Source organism: Moschus berezovskii, chromosome 23 (genome assembly GCF_049115385.1).
Source record: "Moschus berezovskii isolate FMDL1 chromosome 23, NW_MosBer_1.0, whole genome shotgun sequence".
NCBI classification, from domain to species: domain Eukaryota; kingdom Metazoa; phylum Chordata; class Mammalia; order Artiodactyla; family Moschidae; genus Moschus; species Moschus berezovskii.
Genome location: NC_142482.1, coordinates 41,836,282 through 41,856,112, shown reverse-complemented (window position 1 = coordinate 41,856,112; position 19,831 = coordinate 41,836,282). Strand labels below are relative to the sequence as shown.

At 42.0% G+C, this 19,831-nt stretch overlaps 1 protein-coding gene and 1 pseudogene across 1 annotated transcript; both read right to left on the bottom strand.

Annotated features, from left to right (window-relative positions):
* Positions 1-6,603: 6,603 nt before the first annotated feature.
* Positions 6,604-7,578, bottom strand: LOC148774180 (olfactory receptor 2B8-like). The gene has a single exon (XM_088831473.1). It carries the CDS (start codon positions 7,540-7,542, stop codon positions 6,604-6,606), a length of 939 nt encoding a protein of 312 aa, XP_088687599.1. The 5' UTR covers positions 7,543-7,578.
* A 7,722-nt stretch (positions 7,579-15,300) lies between these two features.
* Positions 15,301-16,236, bottom strand: LOC148774179 (olfactory receptor 2B8-like; annotated as a pseudogene).
* Positions 16,237-19,831: the final 3,595 nt, after the last annotated feature.

The following is a 19,831-nucleotide window of genomic DNA, read 5'->3' as shown; positions in this document are numbered from 1 at the left end:
CATGGGAAGAAAAAGGATCTCAATTTGTTGCAAAGGAGAAAGAGAGTGACATTTGTGGTTTTAATTTATTTCAGGAAGAGTGACAGAACAGACTGAGGATTCACAACCAGCTCAGCATCCACAGTCTCTCCCAGGTGGGGAACCTCATGGGAACCACCACCCCTGCACAGGGAGCAGAAGCCACTGTTACAAAACAGACACTCCCTTAGCTGGAGGATGGACTCTGGTGCTAGGCCTGCTATTTCTGCTATCCCTGGCAACTCAATGACACTACCATTTATGCTGTGCAGGTCAAAACCTTCAGCGTGGTGTCAGCCTCTCTGTCTCAGCTCACTTTAGTTGATCGCTCAGTCGTGTCCGACTTTTTGTGACCCAATGGACTGCAGTACACCAGGCTTCCCTGTCCATCACCAACTCCCGGAGATTACCCAAACTCATGTTCATCAAATCGGAGATACCATCCAACCATCTCACCCTCTGTCATCCCCTTCCCCTCCTGCCTGCAATCTTTCCCAGCAGCAGGGTCTTTTCGAATGAGTCAGTTCTTCGCATCACGTGGCCAAAGCATTGGAGTTTCAGCATCAGTCTTTTCAATGAATGCTCAGGGCTGATTTCCTTTAGGATGGACTGGTTCGCTCTCCTTGCTAGCCAAGGGACTCCCAAGAGTCTTCTCCAACACCACAGTTGAAAAGCATCAATTCTTCGGTGCTCAGCTTTCTTTATAGTCCAATTCTCACATCCATACATGACTGATGGTAAAACCATAGCTTTGACTAGATGGACCTTTGTTGGCAAAATAATGTCTCTGCTTTTTAATAAGCTGTCGTGGTTGGTCATAACTTTCTTTCCAAGGAGCAAGCGTCTTTTAATTTCATGGCTGCAACCACCATTTGCAGTGATTTTGGAGCCCCCAAAATTAAAGTCTCACTGTTTCCCCATCTATTTGCCATGAAATGATGGGAACAGATGCCATGATCTTAGTTCTCTGTCTCACAGTGTCCTTATTTGGAGTCCATGTGGCTGGAGGAACCTAATGCCATGTCCACCTGCAGAAATGTTTAGGAAGCAAGCTTTTCTCCTTCATGGTGGGAGGTGATCTCAGACTCCGACCAAAATGTTTAAGTGTGAAATTCCCTTCAATTGGAAAGCGGGTATAGATTTGGAGGTAGAGGTGAGGGTTTTCATTGTTTAGTCTCTAAGTCATGTCTGACGCTTTGGGACCCCGTGGACTATAGCCTGCAAGGCGCCTATGTCCATGGGATTTTCCAAGCAAAAATACTGGAGTGGGGACACCATTTCCTCCTCCCAGGGATCTTCCTGACCCAAGGATTGGACCTGGGTCCTGCATTACAGACAGATTATTTTCCACTGAGCCACCGGGGAAGTCCCAGACAAGTAATAACATAGTAATATGTATTACTTAACACCAAAAAGCAGAGGCACCAGAGATCAAATTGCCAAGATCCGCTGGAACATGGAGAAAACAAGAGAGTGCCAGAAAAACATCTATTTCTGCTTCATTGACTATGCCAAAGCCTTTGACTGTGTCAATCACAATAAACTGTGGAACATTCTGAAAGAGATGGGAATACCAGACCACCTGACCTACCTCTTGAAAAACCTGTATGCAGGTCAGGAAGCAACAGTTAGAACTGGACATGGAACAACAGACTGGTTCCAAATAGGAAAAGGTGTACGTCAAGGTTGTATATTGTCACCTTGCTTATTTAACTTATATGCAGAGTACATCATGAGGAATGCTGGGCTGGAAGAAGCACAAGCTGGAATCAAGATTGCTGGGAGAAATATCAATAAACTCAGATATGCTGATGACACTACCCTTATGGCAGAAAGTGAAGAGGAACTCAAAAGCCCCTTGATGAAAGTGAAAGAGGAGAGTGAAAAGGTTGGCTTGAAGCTCAACATTCAGAAAACAAAGATCATGGCATCTGGTCCCATCACTTCATGGGAAATAGATGGAAAAACAGTGGAAACAGTGTCAGACTTTGTTTTTTTGGGCTCCAAAATCACTGCAGATGCTGACTGAAGCCATGAAGTTAAAAGACGCTTGCTCCTTGGAAGGAAAGTTATGACCAACCTTGATAGTATATTAAAAAGCAGAGACATTACTTTGCCAACCAAGGTCCATCTAGTCAAGGCAATGGTTTTTCCAGTGGTCATGTATGGATGTGAGAGTTGGACTGTGAAGAAAGCTGATCGCCGAAGAATCGATGCTTTTGAACTGTGGTGTTGGAGAAGACTCTTGAGAGTCCCTTATACTGCAAGGAGATCCAACCAGTCCATTCTAAAGGAGATCAATCCTGGATGTTCATTGGAGGGACTGATGCTAAAGCTGAAACTGCAATACTTTGGCCACCTCATGCGACGAGTTGACTCACTGGAAAAGACTCTGATGCTGGGAAGGGTTGGGGGCGGGAGGAGAAGGGGACGACGGAGAATGAGACGGCTGGATGGCATCACCGACTCTGTGGACATGAGTTTGAGTGTACTCCGGGAGTTGGTGATGGACAGGGAGGCCTGGCGTGCTGTGATTCATGGGGTCGCGGAGATTCGGACACGACTGAGCGACTGAACTGAACTGAACTGAACACCAAATAGAAACCAAAATCGAACATGCTGTGGAGGAATAAGAGGAGAAATAATCTTTGGAAAGTACTGGAGGCATTTGCAAAGATGGGGAGTCAATTCAGAGAGAGAAATGACACATTGATGACTATTGTTCTCACCTTTATTTATATTAAACCAAACAGAATTCTCATTGAGTTGATGCATCATTAAGAAACATTCCAAAGAGAATCTTGGGAGACTATTTAACAATCCTCAAATGGAGGAAATAACGACTTAAAAATATTTAGTAAGCACTGCTTGTGACCGGCTAACACAATATCAGGACTGGGCTCCTGAGAAAGATTTTGACAACTAACCATGACATTCATGATCAGGAGTATCCCCAATGACCTAATCACTGGAAATGCCTAGGATGCTTCAGTGAGACTAAAGCCACAGTAAGGCAACAGCTTCCTTGTGGCTCAGAGGGTAAAATATCTGCTTGCAATGCAAGATACCCAGGTTCAACCCCCAAGGAAGATCCCTGGGACAGGAAGATCCCCCGGAGTAGGAAATGGCAACCCACTCCAGTATTCTTGTCTGAGGAATGCCATGGACAGAGGAGCCTCATGGGCTACAGTCCATCAGGTCACAAAGAGTTGGACACAATGTAGCGAATTTCACCATTCACAACTAAAGAGTTTCGCTGTCAAAAGAGGCTAAAATTATCCTCAGAAGTGGTCACCTAATTAGAAGAATTTGCAGCTTCTAAAGACATTGTGGATTTAATTCACTGCAAAATGATTAAGAGAATCCACCAAACAATATAAATTAGCAGAAATGATTGTTTCAAAGGAGCATGAATGCCCAGTCCTACAGTTGCCTCAGGGACACCTTCCCCTGAACCCTCTGATTCAGGAGACATACAACTTCTCATGTCTGCATTTACACAGAGCACCCCTTCCCAGGAAACCACGTCCACAAGACATTTCCATACACTGTGCTTCCCTGAATCTGCCATAGCAAGTTTGAACTATGCTACAATACTGAAAAGACGGAAGAAGCTCTCAAGCATAATACAAACAGGCATAGGAAAGGACACACCTACAGAGGAAAGACTTGACAGAGAACTGTAATCTGTTCTTCTGTCCTCAGTGACCCTGGTTAGAGCAGAACCCTGGGCAAACAGTACACTGAAATCTGCTGACTAGGAGATAAAAGAGGATATTACAGGGGTGGCTATATGTTGATTACCATTCTAATAATATTTTTAGCAGGGTGGATAGGGTCTGTTTAGAGTGTGATAAACCTACAGTATACAGACTACAGACGTTCTAATGAATAAAAGTCTTAAAAGCCAGAACAACACTGGTTCTGGTGAGGACACATATCAAGTGAGAAACTCTCAAGCCTTCCTCTTGCTGACTTGTACGATACAAGTTAAATAAGTGAGAGTCCCTAATTTATTTTGTATAGTCCATGTAGAAACCTAAATTCAGGAAGCAGTGTCTGACTGGTTTGGGGCCTCACAGATCTTGCACATGTTGGTGCTCTTGTTTTGTATTATTTTCTAAGTGTTTGTCAGTCTGGTGCTGACAAAGAATCGGGTTTCATAGGAGTCTGACTGACACTTCAGGCTTCCAAAGTGACACATTGCCTGAGCACACTGTGTTCACCTTCTGTTCCTCAGAAGGCAAAAATGATGAAAGATTATGACTTGCTCTTGGGCATATTGACAGTTCTGAGCTTCAAATGGGATCAAATAATTTAGCCAAGGGCTGGGTATACCCACTGCAGCCATTTCACAGATATTAAGAATTCAAAAGGAGGGAATTCCCTGCAGTTCCAATGTATAGGCACCATGAGTCTATTGAAGGGGCCATGGGTTTAAATCCCTGTTCTGGGAACTAAAGCAGGACAACTTGAAAAGGTAGATATCATTTGAAAAAGTTACAAAACAGAACTGAATTTTGGGTATGTGGTATCTTTTAAGTGATTTTTTTTAATTATTATTATTATTTTAGCCTGGGATCCAGATACCTTTATTATCTGTAATTTATTCTGAAGTAATCTACACATCCAAATGATGCTCCAGCATTTGCTTAAAACAAATAAATCTGTTTTGTGGCAGTCTTCAGGAGCTGACAAGTAGCTGTTCACTCAGGAAAATAGGCTTTGTGACTTCATGTGAACTTGAGGGTCTCCGCACCAAGGAAGACCTGATTGAGTATTAAGGAGAGGAGGAAATTCCTCACCATTCAGAGTACACAGCACACCAAAGTGCTTTTAATCAGGTATATGTTCAGCATTACTGTGGGGTCAAAATACTTGGTTTCACAAGTATTTAACTCACGGGTGAAGAGTGTGGTGCTGTTAGGAATATAGATAAAATCTTGACCCTGCATATAATTTACCCACACTGCCATGTCCAGCTTGCAAGACCACTTCTCAGGCAAACTGGCCGAGAGCATTCGAGACCCAGGAGGATGATTAGCCTCTAGGATAGGGAACTGTGTGATACTTGTCATGTTTTTGTCTCCACTAAGAGACACAAATGTACTTACTTGCCTAGTGGTACATGCTGGGAAAATCTACCTAAAATCTTAAACATTTCTATGATGATGGCACAGTCAAAGCTCTAAGCTCCAGAGAAAAATACACTGTTCATGACACTTAAATTACTCACACAAAAAAGCAGAATCTATACCTGAAAATACATTTATGCTGTAAACTGAGCTTCAGTGGGGATCTAAGAGCTAGAATGTCAGATTAATCTTTTTCTGGATAGTTTATTTTGATACTCTTAATTTAGAACTCTGTGACATTTATTTCACAATTAGACAGCGACTACTAAAGCTTAGGCATGCATTTTTAAATTAGAAGACACAATATTTATTTTTTCAATTTCCTTCTGATGAGCCTGAGGACATCTCCACAAAACATGGGATTTTGGGGGAATCCAGGGCCATTTCCAATATTTTTATACTTCACTAAATCCGAATGTCATGGGACGTTTGGCAGAGTTGAGATTCTAAGGTCTTAACCAAGTGATGCCTAAATCAATGACTTTATAAAATGGCACGACGAGAATAATCTAAACATATTTTACCCTTTGAAACTTTTGCTGTATCACAGTAGGTAAAAGGCGTAGAATATGTAGTAGAACTTGGGTCATATGCTACTCAGATATAATATACTTCAAAAATTCCTTATTTAAAAATCTCATTTTAGAGAGGAACTAGGTGGCTCACAAAATTAAAATAACCAACATTATACCTCACATCGGTGTTTCTCTCCTGCTGTGTACAAAATGCATGTAAGAACTACCTGGTGTTCTTACCAACGAAGGGCTACCACTGTTACTGCCAGCAGTGCATCACACCCTTCACTCAGCGAGTCCCAAGCGCAGCCTTCTCTGAAATGACCCTACACAGTATGTCTGCCCCACTGCTGAGGTTACAGTTCCACCTGATGTCTGAATGGCTGTATCGGGATTAGTGCAGCAAGATATTCTTTGACATTCAACTTTATTTTCCCCACAAGTGCTCCACCTACATCAGTGAAAAATGTCTGATCAAACAGTCAAACCATGGAATTTTAGTAGAGCCATGATCAAAATAAAACAATGAACGGTATCTTCTACTAACTCCTAGAAAATATTATTAATAATATTCCTTACAGTGTTTCCATAGTTTTATGTTCTTATTTAGGCTTCATATGATATAAGCTCATGTTTTTTGCAAATACATGTGGAACAATGTACCCAAATGGGAATGCAAATATGAAAAATCCTTGGAGATTTTTAAAACAGTAACTACCAAGCAGATGGTGTCAGAACACTGAATCAACATCTCTGGAAGTTGAAATGAATACATAAACATAGAATCTGAACACTCACTTTTCAAAGGGAATGAAGTAAACATATTCCCTTTAGAGTTGTCAGAGGGGATTTGAGATGACCCGTGCAGTACACATAGATACATCTAAAGAGCACTGGTGTTCAAGGTCCTTCCATTAAACTGTCCTCCTCACCCATCATCTGGAGTCAGAGTCTTTCCAAAGCACCTTCTTCATCGTTCCCTTCACATCCCTGTTCCTCAGTGTATATATGAGGGGGTTGGTCATGGGGATTATGACAGTGTAGAAGAGAGACATGAACTTGTCCTGATCCTGGGAGTTGTTGCTGCTGGGCTGAAAATACACATAGATGGCTGTGCCAAAGAACAGGGAGACCACCATGAGGTGGGATCCACACGTGCCAAATGCTTTTCTCTGCCCTGCAATGGACTTGATTCTTAAGACCGCCCTGACAATCCGACCATAGGAGAACACAATCAACGTAACAGGTGTGAGAAGAATGATGATACTGGCAAAGAAGCTCGCATACACATTGATAGTGATGTCAACACAGGCAAGTTTGAGAAATGGAGGGATCTCACAAAAGAAGTGGGCTAATTTATTTCTTCCACAACGAGGTAAAAGGAAGACAAGCACTGTCTGCAATAAGGAGTTGGCAAAACCAGTGATCCATGAAGCGGAAGCCATCAGGGCACACAGACGAGGGTGCATGATTACTGTGTAGTGAAGGGGCCTGCAGACAGCTGCATAGCGGTCAATTGCCATAACTCCTAGAAGAATACATTCTGTACAGCCCAGCGCCAGAGAGATGTACATTTGAACTATACAGCCACCAAAGGAGATGGATTTGTCGGCTCCACTGAGATTAAATAGGAACTGGGGAACAATGCTGGTGGTGTAGCACATGTCCAGAAAGCTCAGGTTAGAGAGGAAAAAGCACATAGGAGTATCAAGACATGGGTCCAAGTAGGACAATGCAATGATGGTTGTGTTTCCCAGCAAAGTGAAGATGTAGAAGATCAGAAGGACCACAAAGAGGACTAGCTCAAGTTCAACCCTGTCAGAGAAGCCCAGTAAGATAAATCCAGCAAAAGAGCTTTCATTTCTCTGTTCCATCCTTTGTTAGCACATGGCTCCTGTCAAATCAAGCATTTAGCAATTTATTAAAAGTATCTTGCAAAGAACGTGCAGGGATAAAGAGGAAAATTTTTCATGTTCAAAGACATGGTCATGTGATTTATATGCAACTATTTAAATAAATGATGTACCTATTGAAATTGAGCTCTATAAAATCACAAAAAGTTATATATTGAGTTATATACTGATAATTAATACAAGAAAATAATACATAATAATAATAAAATAAAATCATGAAGCTTGGTTATCAATCATCCTTATAAAGTGCCTCTTTCAGATTGAGTTTAATAGGATTAAATATGGTCATTATATATGTACATTTTAGAAAAAGTGGGAATGAAGGAAAACAAGGGAGAGTGATTAGAAAGAGTAAGAAAGATGTAGACAAAGGGACAAAGTTTATTTTAAATTTGTATCTCATAATTCTACATAACCAGATATGCACATACATCACATGTAATAGGGGCTTCCCTTGTGGCTCAGCTGGTAAAGAATCCACCTGCAATATGGGAGACCTGGGTTCTATCCCTGGGTTAGGCAGATCCCCAGAAGAATGGAAAGGCTACCCAATGCAGTATTCTGGACTGGACAATTCCACGGGCTATACAGTCCATGGAGTCGCAAAGAGTCAGACAGAACTGAATGATTTTCACTTCACATGGAATAGAATAATACAAAATAATCTCTAAAATGCATTCAGATATAGAAATTTATGAGCTAGAATGTACTTGTACAAAGGATTATATTACATTCAAAGTATTGACTATGATACTGCTTCATGAAAACATTTTGGCAGAATAGTTACTGTACTCCTAATTCACGATGTTAGTGAATTCTGTATCCTGGTCTTTTTGTACAGTACTAAAAAGTAAATTGCTCAGGGCCTGAAAATAACCTTCAATTATAGCACTTCACTCTTGCCCTTAAGATACCTAAAATTACTGTACCAATTTAACAAGAAGTCCAAAAATTTATTCATTGTGCACAGTCAGTTCATGGGCTTCCCTCTTGGCTTAGTGGTAAAGAACTGCCTGCCAATGCAGGAAACGCAGGTAACACGGATTCAATCCCTGGACTGGGAAGATACCTTGAAGAAGAAAATGGCAATCCACTTCAGTACAGAAATTCCTGGTGGGATAGAGTCCATGGGGTCGAAAAGAGTTGGACGCGACTTAACGACTAAACAGCAGAAGTAGTCAGTTCACAGTAGAAGTTCAAAATCCAGTGACCTGCACTTATATTTTCTTCCTGTTGATTTCAATTTCATATATTACCAACAACTAAATGCCTGGAATTCCTATAGGGGACAGGATTATTCACTATCAATATTTTAATGGCAATGAAGAGCATATAAATGAGGAAGAAATGGGTCAATCACAATCTCAGAAATAACACTTCTAATCAGTATGGACAGAGTTTGGCAAGGTTGGGGAGAAGAGGTTGAAATGGGAATTCCTTTACTGTTTGTTGATTGAATGTCCTCAAGACAAAGAGAATCAGGGAAGCAAAACAGAGCAGACAAATGTGCTAAGCAAGGATGTGATCTCAAATGGAATATCAAGAAACTGGGTGTTCATTGGAAGGACTGATGCTAAAGCTGAAACTGCAATACTTTGGCCACCTCATGCGACGAGTTGACTCATTGGAAAGAACTGTGATGCTGGGAGGGATTGGGGGCGGGAGGAGACAGGGACAACAGAGAAAGAGATGGCTGGATGGCATCACCGACTCGATGGACCTGAGTTTGAGTGAACTCCGGGAGTTGGTGATGGACAGGGACGCCTGGCGTGCTGTGATTCATGGGGTCGCAAAGAGTCGGTCACGACTGAGCGACTGAACTGAACTGAAACACACACAATGCACATATGTCAGTTTCCTAGTTTTTAAATTGTATTATAGCTGTATAATGGGCTTCCCTGGTAGCTCAGCTGGTAAAGAATCTGCCTGCAAGCAGGAGACTCGGTTCGATTCCTGAGTCGGGAAGATCCCCTGGAGAAGGGACAGGCTACCCACTCCAGTAATCTTGGGCTTCCCTGGTGGCTCAGATGGAAACAATCTGCCTGCATTGCAGGAGACCTCAGTTAGGTCACTAGGTTGGGAAGATTCCCTGGAAGAGGGCATGGCAACCACCCCAGTAATCTTGCCCAGAGAATCCCCATGGACAGAGGTGCCTGGCGGGCTACAGTCCATGGGTTGCAAAGAGTCAGACACCGCTGAGCAACTAAGCACAGCACAGCATAGTTATATAATATAAAATCACTGGGAGAAAACAGATCAAATGTATCCAAGACTTCTCTCTAATAACTTTGGACTTTCCCTTCAATCTGTAATTATTTCAAAATGAAAAGTCTAAAAAGGAAAAAGACTTGAATAGAACAAGAACTCAGTTCAGTTCAGTCGCTCAGTCATGTCCGACTCTCCGCGACCCCATGAATCACAGCATGCCAGGCCTCCCTGTCCATCACCAACTCCCGGAGTTCACTCAAACTCATGTCCACAGAGTCGGTGATGCCATCCAGCCATCTCATTCTCTGTCGTCCCCTTTTCCTCCCGCCCCCAACCTTTCCCAAGAGCTGTTGCTGTTGCTGTTAAGTCACGTTAGTCGTGCCCGACTCTGTGCGACCCCATAGACGGCAGCCCACCAGGCTCCCCCGTCCCCGGGATTCTCCAGGCAAGAATACTGGAGTGGGTTGCCATTTCCTTCTCCATCCCAAGAGCTAGAGAATGTGAAAAAGAGGGACAGACAGAGACACAAAGTAACAAGAATGGCAAAGAGAGAGAAAAGGAGAGATGAAGCTGCTCAAAAGGGTAGAAGGTTCCTGTTCACTCATGACATACTGGCTCCAGATCTTCTCTGCTCCCATGGACACAATGAATCTACAGTTTTACACAGAACAACTTCTTCGAAAAGAAATGTGGAAACTAGCTGGGTGAATCTTATACACAAGGTGAATAAGACAAGCCCAAACTAAAATCATTAGAAGATTTTAAAAAATAAATAAATCATTAGAAGAGGCAGAGACAAAATCGCTATATAAAACCCATCCTTGGAGCCACAATATAGAAGCAGGTGGGAAGTCACCACTGTCAGTTTCTCCCTGAGGAGCAAAATGTCCCACATCTTGGACCCTAACTTTGAAGACTTAATACCTGAGACATAGGCCTCCAAAACATAGAACTCTAAAAGCCAATGAAGCTTGTATCCATGAAATCCATGAGGCTATAAAGAACTCAGAAACAGTTCTTAACAGGCTCATCCAGACTCACTGTGGCTATCTCTCCAGGGAACAGCACAGAGACACAGATTGAAACCTCCAGCTTGTCCCTGAAAGAAGCCTATTTCCTTATCCTAAAAGCTAAGACTTCTAACAAGTATCTCGGGGTCAACTGCAATCCTCACCAAACTCCTGAGAAGCCAACAGGTGCCATCATCGTGCTCTCCCTCTGTCCCACCCCAGGTCACCAGTGTCTCTAAAGGAGATTGTGTACATGTGTGGCCGCCCAGGTTTTGTGGCTGCTGTCAGAGGACATACTCCTTATCGTGTAGCCCAGGCCCCCTCCAGGGCTTTAGTTCCTGGATCCAACAGGACAGTAGCAAACTAAGGAAAGGCTCCTAACTGGCTGCCTGTGCCTCCCCCCCCCCAACTTAGGGTTCAATGTGGAGGGAACAGACAGAAGCTCACATCTCCCACTCTTCTCCTGAAACAGATGAGAGGGTAACAAGCAAGAATGCCAGGGGTCTCCAAACAGAGGAAATAGGCTGCAAGTCTCAGACATTTGTTCTCTCTCTGTTAAGAGGCAGGAGGAAATAAACTACAAGTGTCAGACTTTTTTCTTTTAAAATTCTCTGTTGCCATGACCACACCTTGTTCTACCTGAACTTAACTTTTCTCAAACCTTGAGCTAACCAATACGTTTTTCTTATGGAAATGTTTTTCCTAAGCTATGTTAATTAAATCATGTATTTACTTTGCAATTTGCCTTTCTTCAAAATGGTTCCAACTAAGACTAACTTTGGCTGATAATCGCTCAACAAACCAGTATTCATATCAATTGTTTTATGGCTGAGGGGTGACACACCTCCTGCCACCCTATCTCAACAATGCATATTGTGGGAAAGGGGCCTGGTGAAACTCCGTCAGTCTTCAGGTGTCTCTCTTATCTGATTAATAGTTTTCTAACAGCAGCAGCAACAACACAAAACATCCCTCTAAAGACTAGCAGGGGCCACTCTCTGTCCCCCTTCTGATGTCTATGTCAGGAGCTTTCTCTGTCCCTTGTTATACTTTAATAAAATTCTGCTACACAAAAGCTCTTGAGTGATCAACCCTGGTCCCTGGTCCCTGGTCCCTGGTCCCGAAGTTAAATTTTCTTCTTCGGAAATCACAAATCTGACATCGTTCACTGTAAGCTATCAACGGTATACTTACATATTTGAAGTTATTCCCTGATGGTCCACCTTCCAGTCAGCCTCCATCTAGACGCTGACTGAGATCCTCCGCTTTAGAGCATTAAGAGGTCTTGACAAACCTTTAAAGGCTGGGAGCCACTAAGTATAAGGTAGACCAGAAATATTCCACAGTTGTTAACAAGCTACTCCCCTGCCTGAGAGAGAAAGCAGGGGACAGAGACAGCGGTAGACAGAGAAAGACTCTTTTTTAAACTACTGGATTTTCAGGGTCTTTTTCTTACAGCTGCTTAGCCTTTAATTCAACTAACAGAGTTTTCCTCTCACATCTCTGGATTTTCCTTCCAATCTCATGAAGAGTCTTTTAAAATTCTCTATTACCCAATCATTAAATGTTGAGCTGCCTCAAACCTTGATCTTCAAACCTCTTCTTTCTATAAAATCTCTCCTCATGTAATGTCCTTCATTCTTTTTTTTTTTTAATCGGAGGCTAATTATTTTACAATATTATATTGGTTAATTTTGTCATACATTGACATGAATCTGCCCCAGGTGTACATGAGTTCCCCTTCCCGAACCCCCCTCCCACCTCCCTCCTCCCCTTATCCTCCCTCTGGGTCATCCCTGCATACCAGCCCCAAGCATCCTGTAATATGCATCGACCCTGAACTGGTGATTCGAGAATGTCCATTCTTTTGGTTCCCGGGAGTAATGACCATTAGCAGTTGCCAGGATACAAAAATAGAATCTGGGTAATGCACTCTGACCTTTTTTTTTCTCTCTTTTCCTTGGTGCTTAGTCTTGTTTCACTTTCTCATAGGGTGCCTGGTACCGAGGCATTGTGCCCCAAACTTCAGCTCAGGGGACTGTGTGCAGAAGCGCTGAGAACAACACAGTTCCAGATGGCGGCAGCAGTCCGTGTGCAGAGACGCTGCACCTGGCACTGGAGTGTGGAGCCACAGGCAGGGCAACTGCGCCTGCCCAGGGAGAACCCTGCCACCCACTTCCCAGTGATGAGAGACCGCAATCACACAACCTGCAGATGGGTTGTCCAGCAGAGGGCATACTCTTTATGCTGAGCTCCCATTTCTCCATTTTACAACTAAAGGATAAAACTTCCATTTGCTTCTAGTTTTTTTAAATATTTAGTTTTATGTATTTCTTTGACTGTGGTAGATCTTAGTTGTGGCAAGCAGGACCTAGTTGCCCAAGCAAGGATCAAACCCAGGTCCCTTGCACTGCAAGTGCAGAGTCTTAGCCACTGGGCCACCAGGGAAGTTCCTTCCTTTGCTTCTGAGCTGAACTTTGTCTTGTTCTATTGGCACGATCAACACCCAGCAGAAGGACCATTTTTAGGCCCAACTTCAAAGCATTGGTAACAGTTGCAAATGTCTTTGACAGTCAAAAACTCCAAAATTTGTATTTATGATCCAGAATATTTTTTAGGCCCCCAGACTCTTGGTCATGGCCTAGGCTTTCCCAGGAAAGAGAATTTGAAACAAAGGTTTATGCACAAGCCCTTAATGGAGAAAGAGATACAGAATCAGGAGTGAAAGAAAGGGAACAGAAGAGGAAGAAAAGCAGACTTGTCAAGGATACACTATCAAATCTGATGTTAGTATGGAGTAACTGGGTGCTCAATCACATTTGTCCCCCTGAAGCATGTCCTAGGAGACATCCAACAGATCCCCAGCCCAGGAGAAGAAAGGAAAAATAATCTGCTCATCAGCTTCCATGTCCCATTAGTCAAATCTTCACTCTGAATCTGAGCAGTTTCATGTAGGGCCATTGCTGGTGACAGACCCCTCTGTGTCCCCATTTACTGATTTGTTCTCTTTGTCTTTTAATGTTTGGCCATGTTGCATGGTATGTGGATCTTAGTTTCCTGACCAGGGCTAGAACCCTCAACCTCTGCGGTGAAAGCGAGGACTTTAACCACTGGGCCAACAGGAAAGACCTCCCATTGGTTGGATTTTTTCTTTTGTTTCTGCTGTGTTCAGTCTTTGTTGTGACTCTTCATTGCTCCATGCAGCCTTTCCCTAGCTGCGGTGCAAGGGCTTCTCATTGCTGTGGCTTCTCTTGTTGGGGACCACGGGCTCTAGGGCATGCCGGCTTCAGTATCTGTGGCTCATGGATCTAGAGAGTTGCATTGGTAGCTGTGGCGCATGGCCTGAGTTGCTCGGCATCATGTAGGAACTTCCTGGACCAGGAATGTAACTTGTGTTCACTGCATTGGCAGCAGGATTCTACCACTAGATCAACAGGAAAGCCCCTACTTATTGTTGACTGAGGAAAGAGACTATGGAAATACACTGTGACCTCCTAGACCCCCCATGTGGAACAAAGAACAGACCCTAACAGTTACTATTTGTAGCGGTAAACAATGCACAAAGACAGGACAGGCAAGCAGGAGAGTAGCCATATCTTAAACAATAAATCGGTTTTTTTGGTTTTTATATTGGTTGGTTTTGCCATACATTGACATGAGTCCACCCCGGGTGTACATCAGTATTGTAAAATAATTAGCCTCCGATAAAAATAAAAATTAAAAAAAGATAAAGTTATCCAAAAATCAAGAAAAATAAATAAATCGGTCACAAGGACTTGGAAATCGGCCTCCCCCATATGAACATTCCAGGCCATCGTACTGGAAGATAAGACACCACATCAAGAAGATGAAAACCATGCCAACTGTGGCTTCTAGATCAGGAAGCCCTAGGTAGACCCAGAAGCCTACTGCAGGCATTTGAGTGAGTCCAGCCGAGACCAGATGAACTGTCCACTTAGCTTAGCCCAAATGTTGATGCACATAATTGTGAGATAAATTAATGGCTGGTGTTTTAAGCAACTAAGTTTTGAAGTGATTTGTTATACAGAAGAAGCTAACTGATATCTACCCTTTAGCATCTGAATTGATGAGTTGTAGCATTAGCAATTCTTAGGAAATGATAAAATGTTAATATTCCATACAGCGTTTCAGTGGTTTCTTGTTCTTACTTTGGCTGTGATTTCATGTAATATATTCATATGTCATTTTGCAAATAGATGTGGAATAATGTACCTAAAAGGGAGTGCAAACAAGAAAAACCCTGGAACTGTTTAAAAAATAACTACAGAACAGATGCTGTCGGAACACTGAATACACATTTCTGGCAATTGAAACGAATACTTGAACTTAGAATTTGAACACTCACTTTTCAAAGGGAATGAAGTAAACAAATTCCAATCAGAGTTGCCAAAGGAAATTTTAGATGACTCATGGGACACACATATATATCTGAATAGTTCTGGCGTTCAAAGACGTTCCATTAAACTGTCCTCCTCGCCAATCATCTGGAGTCAGAGTCCTTCCAAAGCACCTTCTTCAATGCTCCCTTCACGTCCTTGTTCCTCAGTGTATATATGAGGGGGTTGGTCATGAGGATAATGACAGTATAGAAGAGAGACATGAACTTGTCCTGATCCTGGAGTCCCTGCTGCTGGGCCGAAAATACACAGAGATGGCTGTGCCAAAGAACAGGGAGACCACCGTGAGGTGGGATCCACACGTGCCAAATGCTTTTCTTTACCCTGCAGTGTACTTGATTCTTAAGACCGCCCTGACAATCCGACCATAGGAGAACATGATTAATGAAACAGGTGTGAGAAGAGTGATGACACTGCCAAAAAGGTCATATACACATTCATAGTGGTGTCAACACAGGCAAGTTTGAGAAAAGGAGGGATCTCACAAAGGAAGTGGTCTAATTTATTTCTCCCACAACAAGGTAAAAGGAAGATAAGCACTGTCTGCAATAACGAGTTGGCAAAACAAATGATCCATGAAGTGGAAGCCATCAGGGCACACAGACGGGGGTGCATGATTACTGTGTAGTGAAGAGGCCTGCAAATAGCTGCATAGAGGTCAACTGCCATAACTCCTAGGAGAATACATTCTGTACATCCCAATGCCAGAGAGATGTACATTTGAACTACACAGCCACCAGAGGAGATGGATTTGTCTGCTCTGCTGAGATTAAATAGGAGCTGTGGAACAATGCTGGTGGTGTAGCACATGTCCAGAAAGCTCAGGTTAGAGAGGAAAAAGTACATCGGGGTGTGAAGACGTGGGTCCAAGTAGGACAACGCAGTGATGGTTGTGTTTCCCAGCAAAGTGAAGATGTAGAAGATCAGAAGGACCACAAAGAGGACTGGCTCAAGTTGAAGCCTGTCAGAGAAGCCCATATAATAAATCCAGTGAAAGAGCTTTCACTTCTCTGTTCCATCCTTTGTTAGCACGTAGCTCCTGTCAAATCAAGCATTTAACAATTTATTAAAGGTATCTTCCAAAAAAGCGCAGAGATGAAGAGGAAAATCTGTCATGTTCAAAGACATGGTCGTGTGATTTTATATGCAAATATTTGAATAAATGATGTATCCATTGAAACTGATATATCTTAAATCAATTAGTTCTTTACTATTCACAAAAATTTTATATTGAAATTAATATAAGAAAATAATATTAATAAAATCAAGTAATGAACCTTGATTTGTGTCAATCATAGATATAAAATGCCTGTTTGAGATTAATAGGATGAAAGTATGATGATTATTTATGTACATCTTAGAGAAAGTGGGAATGAGAGAAAATCAAGGGAGAGTGATTAGAAAGAGTAAGAAAATGTAGACAGAGGGAGAAAGTTTATTTTAAATATGTATCTCATAATTCTACATAACTTGATTTTCACATACCTCACATGTAAGAGAATGATGCAAAATGATCTCTAAAATGCATTCAGATATAGAAATTTATGAGCTAGAATGTACTTATACAAAGGATTATATTACATTCAATGTATCACTAAGATACTTCCTCATAGATATATTCTGGCTAAAGTTATCTCTACTCTTAATGCATTATATTTGTGAATGCTATATGCTGGTCTTTCTGTATAGTAGTAAAAAATAAATTGCTCAGAGCCTGAAAATACCACCTTCGATTATAGTACTTAACTTTTGTCCCTGAGATACCTAAAATTACTATACCAATTTAACAAGAACTCCAAAAATTTATTCACTGTGCAGAATCCGTTCACGGGCTTCCCTGTTGGCTCAGTGGTAAAGAAACCACCTGCCAATGCAGGAGATGCAGGAAAGGTAGGTTCAGTCCCTGGATCGGGAAGATACTTGAAGAAGAAAATGGAATCCACTTCAGTACAGAGAATCCTGGCGGGCTACAGTCCATGAGGTTGTAAAGAGTGGACTTGACTTAGTGACTAAGCAACAAAAGTAGTCACTTCACAACAGAATTTCAACCTCCAGTGACCAGCACTTACCTCTTCTTTCTGCTGATTTCAGGTTCATATATTACCAACAACTAAAATGCCTGGAATTCCTATAGGAGATAGGATTATTCACTATCGACATTCTAATGGCAATGAAGAACACATAAATGAGGAAGCAATGGATCTGTCACAGTCTCAGAAATAACACTTCTAATCACTATGGATAGAGTTTGGCCAGGTTGGGAAAAAGAGGCTGAAATGGGAATTCCTTTGCATGCTGTTTATTGAGTGAATATCCTCAAGACAAAGAGAATCAGGGAAGCAAAACAGAGCAGACAAATGTGTTAAGCAAGGATGTGATCTCAAATGGAACAGCATGAACGTGATCCCATAGAAAGCTGGAAAAGGACTCTCCAAATAGAGCTATCTGCTGATAAAAATATTGTCTTCACTTACACAATCACTGCTATCTATCTGCTGCTACCTGAGCCTTTCAAGTGGGGCAGATAAAAAACTGAATTTTAAATTTAATTTTAATTCAGGTAAACTTAAATACCTATTTATTTAGATGTGATTAGTTACTACTATACAGAATAACAAGCTGTGGAGCATGCATTGTGTCAGATGTAGTTCCACCTTGACAAAAAGGAGACTTTTATAAATCCCACCAGTCTGTCATTGACTACAAGCTGCCTCAACCATATTCGGAACTTCTGGCAATGTGGCTCCATTCAACTGATGGCAATTTTCTAAAGAAGGAAAGGGCTGTGAAGTTGTCAGTCAATACTCATGACAAATATGTGTGGTCAGTCCAGCAGCCAGTAAAAAATATCTGAGCTGGACACTGAAAGCATTCAAAAAAGGAGAGTCCACTCATACAAAATGTAGAGTCCATTCATAAGTGTGTGCAAGGATGGAAGGACAGTCACCAGTGTACATTCCACACCACCTTGTCACTTGCCTAATTCACCAATAAATTAAACATTCAGATCACCTTTTCTGACCCACGTTTCTCCTCTCAAATTAGTATTTCTCCTCAATTGAAGAATGATCATTTTTCATTAACAATAAATTCAAAAATGCATTGACATAAAACCACAAAATGAACCTTCATTGTTGTAATTATCAAACTAGCATTTGTAAGATTACATACATTCACTTCCTTGAGAAAATGAACATTTTTAAACTACAGATATTAACCATACATTTTAAGAAACATTCTGTAATTTCAGAGAAATAGGAGCTGAGGAAAAATGAAAGTGTACAATCTAATATGCTCACATTCACATACGTGCTACTACTCTATTACTGAAGGGCCTGTTTAATGACAGAAAAATACCCTGAATTTAAATTGCTCCATATATCCATCAGTTCAGTTCAGTTCAGTCGCTCAGTCATGTCCGACTCTCCGCGACCCCATGAATCACAGCACGCCAGGCCTCCCTGTCCATCACCAACTCCCGGAGTACACTCAAACTCATGTCCACAGAGTCGGGGATGCCATCCAGCCATCTCATTCTCTGTCGCCCCCTTCTCCTCCCGCCCCTAATCCCTCCCAGCATCAGAGTCTTTTCCAGTGAGTCAACTCGTTGCATGAGGTGGCCAAAGTATTGCAGTTTCAGCTTTAGCATCAGTCCCTCCAATGAACATCCAGGATTGATCTCCTTTAGAATGGACTGGTTGGATCTCCTTGCAGTATAAGGGACTCTCAAGAGTCTTTTCCAACACCACAGTTCAAAAGCATCGATTCTTCGGCAATCAGCTTTCTTCACAGTCCAACTCTCACATCCATACATGACCACGGGAAAAACCATTGCCTTGACTAGACGGACCTTGGTTGGCAAAGTAATGTCTCTGCTTTTTAATATACTATCAAGGTTGGTCATAACTTTCCTTCCAAGGAGTAAGCGTCTTTTAATTTCATGGCTGCAATCAGCATCTGCAGTGATTTTGGAGCCCAAAAAAATAAACTCTGACACTGTTTCCACGGTTTTTCCATCTATTTCCCATGAAGTGATGGGACCAGATGCCATGATCTTTGTTTTCTGAATGTTGAGCTTCAAGCCAACCTTTTCACTCTCCTCTTTCACTTTCATCAAGAGGCTTTTGAGATCCTCTTCACTTTCTGACATAAGGGTGGTGTCATCTGCATATCTGAGGTTATTGATATTTCTCCCAGCAATCTTGATTCCAGCTTGTGCTTCTTCCAGCCCAGCGTTCCTCATGATGTACTCTGCATAGAAGTTAAATAAGCAAGGTGACAATATACAACCTTGACGTACACCTTTTCCTATTTGGAACCAGTCTGTTGTTCCATGTCCAGTTCTAACTGTTGATTCCTGACTTGCATACAGGTTTCTCAAGAAGCAGGTCAGGTGGTCTGGGATTCCCATCTCTTTCAGAATGTTCCACAGTTGATTGTGATCGACACAGTCAAAGGCTTTGGCATAGTCAATGAAGCCGAAATAGATGTTTTTCTGGAACTCTCTTGCTTTCTCCATGATCCAGCGGATGTTGGCAATTTGATCTCTGGTGCCTCTGACTTTTCTAAAACCTGATTGAACATCTGGGAGTTCATGGTTTACATACTGCTGAA

Coding starts and splice junctions, on each gene's coding strand:
- LOC148774180 (XM_088831473.1), bottom strand. CDS start 7,542: ATGGAACAGAGAAATGAAAGCTCTTTTGCTGGATTTATCTTACTGGGC.